This window comes from Berghia stephanieae, chromosome 5 (genome assembly GCF_034508935.2).
Source record: "Berghia stephanieae isolate SIO BIC M18660-M18661 chromosome 5, UCSD_Bste_1.3, whole genome shotgun sequence".
NCBI classification, from domain to species: Eukaryota; Metazoa; Mollusca; class Gastropoda; order Nudibranchia; family Aeolidiidae; genus Berghia; species Berghia stephanieae.
This window is the reverse complement of record NC_088364.1, coordinates 69,439,916-69,457,415: the sequence shown is the minus strand read 5'-3', so window position 1 is coordinate 69,457,415 and position 17,500 is coordinate 69,439,916. Positions and strand designations below refer to the sequence as shown.

At 37.1% G+C, this 17,500-nt stretch overlaps 1 protein-coding gene across 1 annotated transcript in view; it reads right to left on the bottom strand.

Moving 5' to 3' along the window:
• The window catches only part of LOC144973510 (uncharacterized), a 261,680-nt gene that overhangs the window by 18,409 nt on the left and 225,771 nt on the right, over positions 1–17,500 (bottom strand). The window contains exons 5-7 of the mRNA XM_078916021.1: positions 7,910–7,968; positions 7,047–7,329; positions 1,028–1,318 (exon numbers count right to left, since the gene is read on the bottom strand). Coding sequence (XP_078772147.1) covers positions 1,028–1,318; positions 7,047–7,329; positions 7,910–7,968 — 633 coding nt within the window. The remainder of the gene's footprint in view (positions 1–1,027; positions 1,319–7,046; positions 7,330–7,909; positions 7,969–17,500) is intronic.

The window sequence follows — 17,500 nt, the reverse complement described above, 5'->3', positions numbered from 1 at the left end:
AACCAAATGTGAAGATATATAATTGATGATTTGATTGCATTGTAGTACGGAAAACTTGGTGCATTAAATTTATTAAGTTATCAAAAAAAAAGCACACAGCATAATACAAAGGTAATAAAATTGATGAAATTGATAATAGAAACAAAGAGGTAGAAATTAGAGAGAGAGAGAGAGAGAGAGAGAGAGAGAGAGAGAGAGAGAGAGAGAGAGAGAGAGAGAGAGGGAGTTGATGATAAAGGTTGATAAAAAAAGAAGAGAAAATGAACTGCGAAAGAGAAAACGATATATAAATCGATTGTTGGGGACCATTAAATGATATTAGTAACCGTGTTAGGTGTTAGTCAATCTAAGTCAAATTGTGCTATCATAATTTGACGGTTTTGTGCTAAATTTCATCAGAACGATTTAGACAATTAATTAAGCAAACGGTTTAGAAATTGTAGGGTTTTTTTTTTCTCTCTATGCATTATGGCCCTAATTGAAAAGCCTCTGCAAAATTTCTTTCGAAATCAGGATTGAATAAAAGAGGAAAGCATAACATTGAATCACTAATGCTATTAAAACATTGTTACTGTATAGTTTTATTTTATAATGATTGTTTTGATCCATATCCAGATTATCATGTATTTAATTTATCATTTCTAATGCACAGCCATTATTCCAATCCTTCGCATTGGGCGCACAGGTTGTGCAACTATGATTTCAGTTGTAAATTATTGGTTAGTACAGTATGCCACGACAAAAAATTGAATATTCAAAGAAATGTGACCCATCGTGTCAAAACGGCGTTATGTCGGAGTGAACTGGATGCTTAAAATAGACGTTAAATGATACTCGAGGAAAAGGCAATGTCTTCATTTACAAGAATTAATTTTGTTACTTGAATTCCGAAAATCTAAAAAACCATTTCCCCGATAATTTTGGACTTTAAATTCAGTTGTTTATTCATTTATTCGCTCCGACACAGTACCAGATTGACTTGTGGGTCACAAACGTGAATGATTAGAATCAGCAGAGCTTGTGGCACCTTCAGGTTTGGATGAGAATTGTCCGATAGAAGGCAAAGGGGCGTATACATGCTGGCTAGGAGGTGCGACCGGGGTAAGCTCTGTAAACACAGCATCCTGACGACCATCTTTGTTGGATGGGGATGGACTATGGCTGCTCATGTCACTGAGGGGATGCCCAGTTGCCCCTATCAGCTGGGCCTGAGGCTGGTGAGGTGTTGGGGTGTTTCTACTTCCGGCGTGAGGTGAGGCTGTGGGCGTAGAGGTGTTACTGCTACGGCGGAGCTTGGGGCTGTGTTTGACTTGAAGGGCTGGGAGAGTGGAGAATTTTAGATCTTCTTGAAATGAAGGAAAGAAAGAAAGTCCAAGGGGTTTTCGAGGTTTAAACTCGGAATTTCTAGGCTGTGTTTTGGCTTGGAGTGCTGAGAGATTTGAGAATTACAGATCTTGTTGAAATGAAGGAAAGAAAGAAAGTTGAAGGGTTTTCCGAGGTGTGGAACTCGGAGCTTTGGGGTGTTTTTAACTTGGAGGGTTGGGAGATTAGAGGATTTTAGATCTTGTTGACATTCAAGAGAAAAAAAAAGTCCAAGGATTGCCCGATCTTTGAATTTGTCAAGAGAATTAAGGATTCTGGTTGGCAACTGTCACGAAATAGCACGGGTAAGCAAGAAGGTGATATATGTGAGCAGTTTAAGTATATTTGTTTTTCAAATTTCTGGATAAAATAGCAGAATGTTTGATAGAAAACATTGGAGAAGGGGAAGGGGGTGTCGGGAGAGGGTGAGGAATTGCCTGAAACCTGGGTTCGTATAAATGTTAACTCAAAGTGAAAATGGAATCCGAATCCTCTGCATTTTTCCTTTTTCGTTAGGATATTTTGATATGTCTTACTCTATGTGTTGAGTTAATCGAGGAGAGAAAAAAAAGCAGAAAGAGGTAAAGAAGGCTAGTGGGATTGGCGGCGAAAAAGACAAAGGAGGGACATGAGGAAAAAAAAAAAAAGATGACGAAAAGTCAGGGGAAAATCGAGGTACGGTTGGCATCATCCGCTCTGTGGATCCTAAATTATGGGAGAACGGGGTTGAATTTACTAGAATGATAAAATGTGGCCTGGTCTTTGGTGGTTCCTCTCAGCGAGGTGCTCCAGAGATTAATCAGTGACGTAGTGAGTTTGGTGTCAAAGGTCGAAGTTGTTGGTTTTGTTTTCGTCTGCTTTTGTGTTTTTCTTTTCAATTTATTCATTTTTTTTTTCTTAATTTTTGGTGGTAGCAAGTTTAAGGTGGGGGGAAAGATGAATGAAATGAAAGCAGGATGCTTTTGAAAATGGGGGAATAGCTAGCGGGAAATGGGTTGACGTAAAGTTGGGATTAAATACAATTATACGTACGAATACAATACACAATTATGCAAAACATGCTGAAATTAAAGAACAATCAAACAAAGATATCACTGCATGAATCTCGAATTCTGTGAAGTTTTTCATTTTCATTGCTCGGTGGAACATATTATTATAATTTCACCAATAAAAAACAAGTATGTTCTTTTGATGTGAATGCATGAGGAATGCAGGCAGAATTATGAACATACCGATAATTATGAAGTATAATTATAATAAACAATACATCTATTAAAGGTATCACTCCTAGTATTTCAATGGCGAAAATAAAAACCAGTAATGAAGTAACCACATGCCAAAAAAAAACAAGAAAAGGAAATGAAACAAAAGCAAATGCTTTTAAACACAATTGTTGCAAATTTAAACAGGAGGTGGGTGGGTCGGGTTGGGGGCGGGAGGGGGAGCGAATCCATTTAATATCGAATGTAAAGTTGATCAGAGGAATTTGTAAAATATACCACTAGGATGTATAAAAGATGAAAGAAAAAAAACAAAAAAAAAAAAAAAACAAACAAAAAAACCCCAAAAAAACCCAAAAACCCCCCCCCCAAAAAAAAAAAAACAAACAAACAAACGAAACCCCCAACCCCCCTCCTCCCCCCCCCCCCCCCCCCCCCCCCACCACAACAAACATGGGAAAAATAAGGTATGCTAGTGATGGGATTCATACCCTTTTTAAAAAATTAACGATGGCTTATTGTGTGCACAAATGAAAATCATAAATCCTTCAAGACAGAAGTCGGTCTTTCCGATGTGTCCCTATTTTCAGGTCTGATAACCCAAATTGTTAAAAGTTCATTGTTGTAATGGGAATACTATTACGGGCTCCTTGTTGTAATGGAAATCTAAAATTTTAAGTCTCTGTCAATGTCAATGTTTCACATTTCTTTGATGTAGATGGGTTTTTTTTTCTTCTTCTTTTGGGGAATAATTGAAAGTGTGTTTGTGTGCGTGTGTGTGTGTTCAGTGTGTGTGTGTGTGTGTGTGTGTTCAGTGTGTGTGTGTGTGTTAGTGATATTTTAGATTGTCATTCTTGTAAATGTGAAGCGCAAAGAGCATGACCAGGTCATGGTTATGCACTTTACAAGTGTTATATATTATTATTATCATCATCATCATCATCATCATCATCATCATTATTAACAATGCTTTCAGTAGAAAAAAAAGCGACATTCACATCTCGCGGTTTAAATCTATGGTTGTAAGTAATTGTAAGTAACTCGCTAGTTTGAATGATCAAAATTTGACAACGTCATCCCCGCCGTGTCCACCTTTCATATACAAAAAAAAAATGTCAATGACCTTAGCAGAACAATTTACCTGTATGTAGAATTCGACGCTGGCTACTTTCATTTAATAATAACAATTTTATTATTAATATTATTATTATTTTTTTTTTTTGGAAGATGTGACGATTACAGAAAATACCTGCTAGACACTAAGTGCACATCACAGTCAAGGCCTTTCTTGCTTTTAAAACGTGTGTATGTGTGTGTGTATGTTATCTTGAAAGGGGTGGAGGGGGTGTGTGTTGGAGGGGGGGGGTGGGTGAAGGTTACTTCCACTTTCATAAAGATTATCTAAAATATTCGCCACATTAAGATTCACAAAAAACATCAAAGGAAAGAATATTCAGTATGTCGTTTGGTTTTCGAAAAATCTCGAATTCTTAATCTATATTTTTTAAAAGGCCTCAAGGGAAACAAACCTTGATGGATAATTGAGGGGAGTTGTTTCCCATCCCCCCTTTCTAAGATGGTGGAGATAGTAGATAAAACCATCGCGGCCAAAAAGGACGGGGCTTGAAAGCTTTTGAAAGTATCTAAATACCAAAAATACTAACTTTGGCTTGATCTTTAGACCAAAGGGTTTTATTCTATTTATCTTTTCTTTTCTTTTTTTTTTTTCGACATCAATGAGGAAGAAGATTATGTCGGGGTATTTTCATACCTCGGGTTTAAAAGGTTGTTGGATATTATCATTATAATTTATTATTATTATCTTGTCCTTTATTCGTCAACCGGACTCTAAAGTTCCTTTACATCAAAATATGAATATCAAATTTTAACTCTAACTGCGACAGCTGAACATCTTCCTCACTATCTGTCCATTCTTACTTTCGTTATTTGACCGGTTGTTTTGATTGCAGACATTGCCATTTTCGCTGAGAGCAGTAACGCCGATGTGACTCCTGTTTCAGTCAAGACCGAGTCGCAAAAAAAAAGGGCAGCATTCGAAATGATAAAATGATGCTCAATGTGCATTTTTTTTAATGGTATATCTATTGTTGAAGGTTACGGCTAAAAAATCATCCCAAAAGAAAGGATAGAGGGATGAATTATTAATAGGAAATTTGGAAACATTGTCATTCCAGTGTCATATCTATGTGGTTTTGAACCGTTGATTTCAGATAGTTAGAATTCAATATGAAACTAAGGTTATGAAAATAGAGATAAAATAAATACTCTCATTGGGGAGAATGAGTTTTGGTTCATTAACTTTAAAAAAAATAACAACTGAAAGTTATGATCATTTTTCATGATTGAATAATTAAAAAAAAAAAAAGAACAAAATGAAAACAAGAAGCAGAAAGAACATCATGGACACGCCATCACTGCCAATATCCAAAGACTGGCGATTGACTTCCATAAGGCAAGCTGCGACTTAAAGGATTGCATTGAATCCATTCCTAACAATAGTAGATTGACGCGTTGGGACATATTATATTGTCTTCTAAATCTTAATCTTACGAATCAAAACATTGAAACATCGACCAAAAACACTGACAAAGTAATTTTGAAAGCCTCGATATCAATTGATCCTTTGGGAAGTGTCTTGAGTTATTCTTAGTCGCCCCCCTAGTGTCAAATAGCCATTTCTAGCCGGAACGAAACTGTGACCGGAAATGAACAGGAAAAGACAGACGGCGCAAACTCCGACAAACGACGCATGCGCTCGACTCCATCAATAATTCCCGTTGGAGGGCGTCACAAGCGTAATCCAAATTAGTCCTGATTGATTAATCCGCTAGACAGACAAGTCGACCTGACGACGACAAACAAACGCGTCGACGTCACGCGATAAGAAAATAGTCCACCGGAAGACGTTCTTCTTCTGCCGGATTCCCCATGAGTGACGACTGGCACATTAGACGTCGGATGGGTTCATTCCCCGAGAGTGACAAAGGCAATATTGGTAGTAATCTACAAATATTCATTCAATCTTGTATTGTACTATTATACATCATTTATTTATGGCCAAAAATATTTCGCGTAACTTTTTGTCTTATACTTATTCAAAATATTATTTCAGACCTTTTTATTGGACGAGCTATTTTAAGTAAAACCATGTGACCACAGCATTTCCCAAATTTTGTTTAAAAAGAGCGATTGGCACCTTATTTTGCCAGATTTTTTAAAAAGTCTGTCTTTATTGCCATAATATTGACCTTAAAGTAAACAACATATTTTTTTTTTTTTTTGTATGAAGAGTTATAATACTGATTTATAGTTCCATCTGGTAGACAGGAGACAGGCAAGAATAACACATTTGTTACGTAAACAAATGGACAATGTTGTTGATGTTGGTGCGAGTTACTTATAAAATGTGGTGATCTGAAATTGCGGCTCAAGAAATGTATTATATAGATAGAACGAAGATGACGTCACTCAAGCTATTGTTATTGTATTTTTGCCATCCGCGTTTATGAGTAACTCTCACCAAACTGTATTGACCGGACTATAAAAGTTAATGGTTACACATAGTTTTGTGTGTTAGTCCGTTATACTTCCGGATGGCAATCTTTGTGAACTCCTTAGCCAAGCGCATGCTATCTATATTATCGCTTGTAATCTATTTCTCGAGGTTTAAAATAAAGGTGAAAATGTATATGGTAAATCTCCACAGAGTTGCCATGCTCAATGCGATTCAGGTTGTTTCATTTATCTCGACAATTTTTTATTTTTTTTTTTGGGGGGCGGGGGGGGGGGGGGAAGGATTTATGATTTTTAATAGTGCACACACAAATTTGTTGTTTTCTCATCTCGGTATATATATGATCTGGACTTTACCATTAAGTTAGAGAAAAAACTTTCAAAAATGAGGAGAAGAATTCTCTATATTAAAGAACTGGAAAGGTCAAATTATAACTGAGGATAATGCCTCAGAAATCCTGAATTATGGAAGATCTGCCCCCAATATGAATAAATAAGTAAATAAATATATTATATGAATAGATAGTTATAGGCTTTCGCCAAAATGAAATATGATAATGATTTCATTATGTATCGTAAAATAGCAAATAAACCGAGTACGTGTACATGGTATTTATAACTCAAATGCCCAATAATGACGAAACGTCTAATTTTTTGGGGGAAAAACATCTATAAATAATGTAAAACAAAACACAAAACAATAGGTTTCTTTTAGATCCACAATGCACACTGGAGCGGACCATGCAAAAATATAAAAAAGGGGGACAACCAAAATTCTGGAGATTTTGAAAAAAATGCAGGTGAGTTTTAACTTAAAACAAAAAACTCCCGATAATTTATGGGGAAGAAATATTGTTACTGATCAGTAGGAAATTATAATAATCCAAAAATAGATTTTATCTAAACTAGGTCAAATAATTTTCTACTCACTCATTGGATAAGCAGCGCCACTTCCGTTCGAATGGAGCTCCCCATTGGTCCGCGTCGGGGACATGTGATACTCTGACTTGATAGAAGGGTCGTTTGGGGTGGCGGTTGGAGGTAAGGGGCTGTTCCCAACGAAGGAGATAGGGATGGGTAAGGAGGGATGGTGAGGGTACCCGCTAGGGATGCTGACGTAGGAGGTGGGTTCGTCGGGAGGTGTGTCGAGGTGAGCGTTGGAATCTTCAGTTTTCATCATCTTGGATTGGGATCCGCCTCTCAACCACCGCAACTGGTTTTTTTAAAGGAGATAAACAAAAATAGTTGTATGAATATAGAAGAAGAAGAAGAAGTAGAAGAAGAAGAAGAAGAAGAAGAAGAAGAAGAAGAAGAAGAAGAAGAAGAAGAAGAAGAAGAAGAAGAAGAAGAAGAAGAAGAAGAAGAAGAAGAAGAAGAAGAAGAAGAAGAAGAAGAAGTTGAATAAACTGAAACTTGAGCTTTTATTTAGCGCGATATCCCTAAACGTGTTAAAAGTCCTTTACAAAGGGTCACTCATTTTTACACCTGAGTACAGTGAGATAATGTGGATAAAGAGCCTTTTTCAAGGACTCAACTATGCGCCGGGCGAGGCTCGAACCCAGGACCTTCAGATCCGAAAGCGAGTGCCATACCGCAAGAAGACCACACAGCCGTACGAAGAAGAAGAAGAAGAAGAAGAAGAAGAAGAAGAAGAAGAAGAAGAAGAAGAAGAAGAAGAAGAAGAAGAAGAAGAAGAACAACAACAACAACAACCACAACAACAATAACAACAGCAACAACAACATCAACAACTACAACAACAACAAGAAAGTCGTTTCAAGCCTACTACTCACCGTGGCTTCTCTATCACGTGGGACCTCCATGTCATGGGCATCTCGAATGCCGTTTGTCACTGAAACAGATAGGGAAAAAAAAGACACATTGTTAGAATTCTCGAAAATTCACACAATATTATTATCCAATTTTCAGGGTTTTGCTGTTGTCGGTATTCATGGTTGGTTTCCTATAAACATAAATCCAAATGACGAAGCTGAAACAATCTAGTGTCATATTTGTAATTTGTCGCACTTACTCGAAATAAAAGCTCGAACCATACCATGCCGAGTATTTTTTTAAATTTATTAATATTTTTTAAAAATAATTAAATGCCAGTTTGTCGATATTGTGTTTGTGTGTGTGTATGTGTGTGTGTGTGTGTGTAAACGTGTGTTTGTGCGTGAGTGAGAGAGAGAGAGAGAGAGAGAGAGAGAGAGAGAGAGAGAGAGAGAGAGAGATGGGGCGGGGGGGGGGGGGGAGATAGTAATCTCCTCTGCGTGAAAGTGCGCAATGCAATATGCGCGTGCGCTACTTGTGGCATTGTTTTTGTTGTTGAGTGCCTGGAACATCATCATCATTATAATTTGTCCAGTGTCCTCGAACCCTATCGTGTTGGTGTCATGTGGTGTCGTGTGGAGTGTCGCGGGGTGTCGTGTGGTCGGTCGGGTGTCGTCGACACAAAAGTCCTCACCCTTCCTCCTTGTCGACGTCGTCAAGTTGTCGCTCGTATTGTCCTCAGCGCACGCGCACTCCCGACCGGACAAAGATCAAAATTAGTCGTGACAGAAACTCAAAGCAAGGACGGCCCGTGATGGCCATAAAAAGACTTCCTGAATAGGGCATGTTGTTGTTGTAGCTTCCATCGTCAATAATAGTCATTTACAAATACACCACCACCGCCACTGACACTATCAATACCACCACCACCACCCAAGACACCACACTCTCGCACTCTTTAAAAAAAAACCCCAAAAAACCCAAAACAAACCAAAACACATATATATTTAATTATTTTGGCCAGAAAACAAGTTCTTCAGATATCAAGTGATTAAAAAATGACCCTCGTCTTGAGAAAAACTCGAAAATCCCGGGTTTTGAGTGGGGTTTTTCTATTTGTTTTTTTTTTTTTTGTTTTGTTTTGTTTTGTTTTGTTTTGTTTTGTTTTTTTACAAGAAGAAGAGGGTCATTTTAATCGATCGATATAATTCGAAGGGCAAGTTTTCTGGCCAAAATTTTAAATACATGTTTTTTTTTTTTTTGGGTATTTTTCCAGAGTAGTACGGACGACAACACAGCCTAAACCGTCATCACTCGAGAGAGAGCTGTAGAGCTATGAAAGAAGACCTGTCTGTGCTTTTCTTTCGAGAGTCAAGAAGTGTCATGTCGGGTTAGGATCATCTCCCCTTTCATCCAAATCTTCCCTATGTTTATAATGGGCCAATTCTGGCCTCCTCGGCCTCCGACAGAAAAAAAATATTTACATTTTACAAATTTTGACCAGAAAACTTGTCCTTCAAATATCGAGCGATTAAAATGGCCATCATATTATTTAATGACAGTCAGAAACTCTATAATCTGGGACTTGCTAAGTAAGATGAGGGTCATTTCGCGAAGTCCCGGGTTTGAGAGATTTTTGCCAAGATGAGGGTAATTTTAATCGATATATAAGGAAATAAAGAAAAAAATAATAATCCCAACCAAAATATCAATAACATCAACAATGATGATGATAATAATGATGATGATGATGATGATGATGATGATGATGATGATGATGATGCCAACGAAGACCATGACGAAAATACTACTACTACTACTACTACTACTACTACTACTACTACTACTACTACTACTACTACTACTACTACTACTACTATACTACTACTACTACTACTACTACTAATAATAATAATACTACTACTACTACTACTACTACTAAATACTACTACTACTACTACTACTACTACTACTACTACTACTACTATTAATAATAATAATAATAATAATAATAATAAATAATAATAATAATAATAATAATAATAATAATAATAATAATAAAAATAATATGTACTACAACAATAGCCACACGCCCAGACCGTCCAAAGCTGACTTTAATAATTTACAGTCCAATAATACCATCCATCCTCCTTTTCTCTCCACCCAAAAACCCATTCTCCTCTCATCGACTAGAACAAGAATACTACCTCCAATAATAATAATAACACGTCCACACCTCTAATCCTCCACTAATCCCTTAACAGCTCTAGAATCTTGAAATCCTCGCAGCAGAGAAGGGGGGGGGGGGGGGGGGGGGAAGGGACTACATTTTCAGGCGTGACACCGAAAGCGACACTAACACCTAACGCAGCATAAACCGGAAGACGATTTCACAGGTTACTCCGCCACGTGAAGAGATGGACCTTAATCCTATTAATATCCTGGGCGCTTGAAACGAGAAGAAATTTGAGGCGCAGTGGGACGGGGTGAGAGAAAAAGGCGACAAAAAGGTGAGGAATAATAAGGGAGGAAGAAATGATGATGGTGATGATGATGATGATAATAATAATAATAATAATAATAATAATAATAATAATAATAATAATAATAATAATAATAATAATAATAATGATAATAATATCACTTTTAAAAAACTATCGATATGGTAATAAAGGATTTTAGATAACTTTCGTATGTGCTAGAATCGTAGTTCATTTCAAAACCACTATTTATATATATATATATATATATATATATATATATATATATATATATATATATATATATACATATCAATTAAGTACATATATATATATATATATATATATATATATATATATATCTATATCATGAAAGTGGCCAATACATAATATCGTGTACGAAAGAAAGTCCGTGAAATCAAATAGGATATCAATATCGATCCACTATTTTCAATCACCACCTAGGCTTTCAGAGGATATCGCCTTACGTCTTCCATTTCCTGGGATGTGCTTGGGATGAGATTCCCCAGACATTTTGATGACACCCTCACGATAAATCTCCATTATTGGCTTACTGTGACGTCACATTCGTGTCTTGAGAATATTTTAAAAAAAAAATATTGTTGTTTTTTTTTAACCACTTCATGGCGATATTGATTTTTCTGATAATTTTTAATCATCGGTATCATTAAAGGAGGACAGTCGAAGAGGAGATGAGAGAAGCTGAAATGACGTGGAATGAGCTGAGATGGCTGCCTAAAGATGTCTGGAGGAACTTTTGTTGGCGCCTTATGTTCCACCAATGGACCAAGAGGATAAGGTAAGATAAGGTATCCTTATAGCCACAGACATGCGGCTTTAAGACTCCCGCCTGTTATGCGTGCATGGCGTAGCAATCTCAGAACAATAACCGTAACCTTCTTGGATATTCATTCACATCTGAGTCGATTAAAGAAAATATTAATAAAGCACCTTAACTCAATACACACGCCAGAATCAGAAAAGAGAATATTACGATACTTGACACCCATCCGGTCACTAATCACCCTCAACATTGCTTGGATTTTGTTACAAGACAAGAGACACCGTATCAAATTAAGTCGCATAGGAGTTTGGATTGCGTTCCATTCTCGTCTTGATGAAATAAATCTATTACGTGACAATGTCAAACTTTAAATCCATACTTAAAACGTGACAATGTCAAACTTTAAATCCATACTTAAAACGTGACAATGTCAAACTTTAAATCCATACTGAAAACGTGACAATGTCAAACTTTAAATCCGTGCTTTTAACAAAAATCCTTCAATATCCCCGAGGAAAATATGTCAATTTATTTCCTCCCTTTAATATTCAACAACAACTAAGGACGATATGGTTGTAGATATGTACCTACTTGGAGAATAGACTTTTTTGAAAAAAAAAATCGTCAGAAAACTTTTACTTCAAATATCATCCAACAATTTTTATTTTTTTTAATGAATGTATTATAACTCCTTCGAAAAGAAAAAATAACCAAGGTAAAATTTTCTGGCCAAAATGAATGAAAATCATCAAAAAGTATTTTGCGGTAATGCGTGAGTGTTGGTGTAAATTGGACCCGCCTTGGGGGGTGTCCATTTCTGTTTATGGGCCAGGACACAAAGCAGCTGTGAGACCAAACACCCTGGGCGAGGGTGATTTCCCTCCCTTTGACTCAGGATTCTTTGATATGGTGGTGTGCCAGCTCCTGCGATTCAAGGGTTTGGCTTCAGTGACAAAATCAGGAGCATGTCTGTGTGGTGACTAGGGTTGATGTTTCTAAGTAATTATACAATACTTCAAATCTCTAGATCTCTTTTGACGAAGTTATTCTTTGTTATACGCCTGTTATATATATATATATATATATATATATATATATATATATATATATATATATATATTATATATATATATATATTGACCCCTTCTCTTTAAAAGTCAATCAATTCTTTTGAAGAATGCTTATCACTTGATTCTTCTTTCTCTTGCTCTACTATACACCTTTTTCTCCTCATCCTCTCTCTCTCTCTCTCTCTCTCTCTCTCCCTCTCTCTCTCAGACTATATCACATTCTGTCTTTCTATCTGTTTATCTACCAATTCCACTAACCGTTGTATGTATTTAGCTATAAAATGATAGAATTCATTTATATTTGTTTGTTTTATTTTTTTCCCCCCTCGCAATAAGTTCGTTAGAACTCATTAACATGGAACAATTATGACCAAAAACAACAATAACCACAATTTTACATCGAATCCATCTATTAAATTGTCAACATTTAACCCCTGCCTTGTCGTCAACAGCGAGAGATAAATGCCCACTGCAATATGGCCGTAAAGAGTCAGGATCGATACATCAGCAACAATAACAACAACATCAACAATACCAACGATGACTTTGACAAAGACGACTTCAAAAACAACAAAAACAACAACATCATCAACAATAACAACAACAACAACAACAACAACAACAACAACACCAACAATACCAACGATGACTTGACAAAGACGACTTCAAAAACAACAACAACAACAACATCATCAACAATAACAACAACAACAACAACAACAACAACAACAACACCAACAATACCAACGATGACTTGACAAAGACGACTTCAAAAACAACAAAAACAACAACAACAACAAAACGTTAGGAGTATCGGGACAGTTTTGCACTAAATTTAAATATGTAAGCGTACAGTGCACGCACAATTTGGTACAATGTCTGTGGATAAAACAAAACAAACGATGTTTTAAGTCAATGCATACATCAAAGCAAACATTCCCATCAGGATAACAGATCAACGGCACGCCCTCTATTCTACACATGCATGTATCCCCCCCCCCCCCCACACAAAAAAAAGTATAACTATACTAAAACAAGGAAAAGTTATAAAATCTGCGACGACCGCATCGACAATTAGTCAGTCATGTACTGGGCCGAATATCAGAATCGTCAATATAATTTTCTAATAACCTCCCTTGGAGACAAAAGACACAGAACAAGTCTCATGCCGATCGTCACCAATTTGAAATGTGCATTGCGCATGTCAAAACTACCTCTTTCCAACAACTCCACCGCGATGACCCTCTTCTGTCTCTCGAAGGCCGGAGGGATAATTTGCCCCTTTTGCTAACAACAGTGTGGAAATAGTTCTTGTAAAGAGAGCAGTAATAGAGAAATATAATTCGAGCTGAAGTCACTGCTTCCATCGTGAAAAATTGAACAACAGTCAGCGACCTCCTTTACCAGGTACGTCACAGCAGGGGACATAAGCACGTGTCAGACGACCGCTAGTGTGTTGATAAATTACCTCCCCTTCCTTTTCAGCCATTTCCCATACTGCCACCGACGCCAGAAGCGGATGGTTAAAGTTAATAGCAGGAGAATTCTCTGGGATTTCTCATGACCATGGCCGGATATTCGAGAACTCGCTCATTCGGGATGCTATTTTGAAGTTGATGGGACTAAGCATCTTGCTTAGGCTTCTACCAATCTACACATTTGAGCGCAATCTAAACTAAACGTGCTCAAAGCGCTTTTCCAAGGACTCAACTATGTGCCGCTACCTGGACCTGCCGATCCAAAAGCGAGTGTCATACCACAAGACCGCATGGTTGCACCCCCTCTCTTCCTCTCCCTCTCTCTCTCTCTCTCTCTCTCTCTCTCTCTCTCTCTTATATATATATATATATATATATATATATATATATATATATATATAATCTCTCAAGGAGTACTTTAAAGTTGAGATTAAATAAAAATAATAAAATGTACAGACGATCAAGGCTACACCATATACTAGACACGTAAATTATCTCAAAAATGGAACCTCCAAAGTGATGCTATGCGTTTAGCCAAAATACTCATAACCCGCTAGCCGGATATAACGTACAGACATGCATAACTATAGTAGTTATAGTTTATGGTCTGATTGATAGAATTTAATGAGGATTACTTCTTAGAATGGCTGTCTAACAACATCAACAACGACAACAAAGAGCTCGATTACTTCAATTTCGTTCCTTCTATAAGTTGACGTCGGTGAGATCTAATCACTCATCTGGCGGTCCAAAAAACAAAACAAACGAAGACAAAGACCTGAGTGACGTCATCTTCATTCATTCTATCCACTAGCCAACAAGATCCGGGAAATTGAGATTCTTTTGCAAATTGCAAACATAATAATAATAATATTATAAACCAAGCCAGTTCCCGATTACGAGGAACAGCTGTGCATCGACCGGTCGTCCTTAGCGGGCGGTCCAAAATTGGGTGGAGCAGCAACGATCGAGAAAGAAAGAAAAGAAAAAAGAAAAAAAAGAACCAAAAAAAAAAAAAAACCAACAAAAACTCCCAACAAAACCCAAAACATAATGGCACTCTCTCACAGACACCAAACAATACACATACCTGAACGATGCTCACTTTGTCTAGGGTTGGGGGGGGGGGGGGGGCACGATGTTAAAGTTAAGGGAGGGAACGCTGGCATATTGTAAAGAGCACTTGCAATCATTGTAAAGAGCAAGCAGAGAGCATTGTCGAGGGAGAGTAGAAACAAGGCGTGTAGTATCGTGTATAGTCCCACTAAACCTAAGAGTTACAAGGAACACGCCCCCTTCATCCCAATCTACGCCCCCCCCCCCCACCTTTATTTATTTTATTTTTTTGCAATGTGCGCCTTTCTCTGGCTGGTGGCAGGGGCAGCGTTTGACATGGAATAACGTTTAGGTAAATTATTGGGTTGGCGTTAGGTGGTTGATTGGGGTGGTGGTGGGTGGGTCGTCGGCCGTTGTCATTGTGAGTGGAGATGATGATGGGGTAATTAATTCATTTATTATTATTTCACGTATTGATTGTTGTATTATTATTATTATTATATTATTATTATTATTATTATTATTATTATTATTATTATTATTATTATTATTATTATTATTATTATTATTATTGTTATTATTATCATTGTTATTATTATTATTATTATTATTATTATTATTATTATTATATATTATTATTATTATTATTATTATTATTATTCTTATTACTATCTTCATCTTCATCATCATCACCATCATCATCATTATCCTCATTATCATTATTGTATTATTGATTGGTATATTAAAAGATGGTGAGAGAGAGAGAGAGAGAGAGAGAGAGAGAGAGAGAACGAGAGAGAGAGACAGAGAGAAAGAGAAAGAGAGAGACGGAGAGATAGAGACACAGAGAGAGAAAGGGTGAAATAACAAGAGTTGTCATAGAAATGGTAAAAAGTTTGATTAATTGTTTCGATTCAACTCCTTCTTCATTCAGACGATATGGCTTTATGACGTAGTCCCCTTTCTACCTGGATTGGGTGGACTTAAGAAAATTGTCCATTACAACCAGTTGATGTCTCCACTGAGGGGTGGGAGACGAGCCTAATGCTCCTGCTCTCTTGATACTTTTATCACATTGTCAATCTCTGGGCGTAGCCATCGTTAAGTTATAGCCTGACATCGAAATCCAAAAAGACTGGCATTTTGACGTCATTATTTGGTTTTTGCACCGGCCAGTGAGTTGTCGTTAGTAGTACTCATCATAGAGAATACAGCTCCCTAGTCTGTGGTGCTCATGGAAACAAGTGGTCCCATTGGTTGAATGATTGAATACAACTCACGAGTTTGTTTTCTTTTGTGGCCAAAGACTGGCATTTTGGTCAGTGTCAGGCTATGACTTTACGGTGGCTACGCTCTGAGCCCTTCCCTGCTCTCTCTCTCTCTCTCTCTCTCTCTCTCTCTCTCTCTCTCTCTCTCTCTCTCTCTCTCCCTCCCTCTCTCTCTGTCTGTCTGTCTGTCTGTCTGTCTCTCTCTCTCTCTCTCTCTCTCTCTCTCTCTCTCTCTCTCTCTGTCTCTCATGCTTTGCAATGAGAATAAAATTGGATATATATTAATATGCTTTTCCGTAAAATATTAACCACTAAAACAAGCGTAACCAGAACACAAAGATATGGATGACATTGCTTGCACCATAGACTATAATAATAATAAAAATGATATCGAAACAAGAAACTTAAGAGTTCCATGCGTCTTAAATGTCAAATCGGTAAACACAACACCTTAGTATTGTTGGTAAGCGGAATTTTCAAAGTTTAAGGTCTGGTTTTTTTTTCTATGAGACGTAATTATCCAACTGAAGTTAGACGCGCCAAAAAAAAATAAAAAAACCCCCAAACAAACAAACAAACAAACAAACCAAAAAAAAAAAAAAAAAAAAAAAAAAAACAAAAAAACAACAAAAAAAAAGCAAAAAAAAAAACAAAACAGAACAAACAACCTCCCCCCCCCCCCAAAAAAAAAAAAAGAATACAAAAAAAAAAAACAAACAAAAAAAAAAAGACAAAAAAAACAAAAACAACAACAACAAAACCGTGCCAAATTTATGTTACATTACAATTAAATAATATATGAGCGAGAGGGTGTTTACTGTTTACCGTCTTGACACGACCTGATCGAGATACGCATTGTCTTATAGTAAAATCTTTTTGCCACTCTAGAAGTTTCCTGTCAGTCTCGGATTTTAAACGTTAAAACACGTACTATCTAGTCTAGTCTTTTTGAGAAAATTTGTTGAGAACTAATCTCTTGGACGGGTTAAAAACAGTATCAAAGAGAAAAGTGATGTCATCTTCATTCCTTCTATATTACACACACACACACACACACACACACACACAATACACACATACACACACATAAATCGTTCATAGGAAATTTGTCATTGAAAATGAGTAAGTAAGCTGGCTCTTGTGTAAGATTAAAATCGGACAAGATGTGTACATGACATTGCTAAACAGCATACGTCGACTATAAACAATAAACCATCCAAAGACACACACACACACACACACATACACACACAAACACACACACACAGAGAGAGAGAGAGAGAGAGAGAGAGAGAGAGAGAGAGAGAGAGAGAGAGAGAGAGGAAAATAAAACAGGCTTGTTGCACTGAGATACCAATCTGCCAATACATTCCAGCAATTTGACGGCCATTTATTTCATTATCGTAACCCCACTCCCCCCCCCCACCCCAACCCACCCCCCCCACCCCAACCCA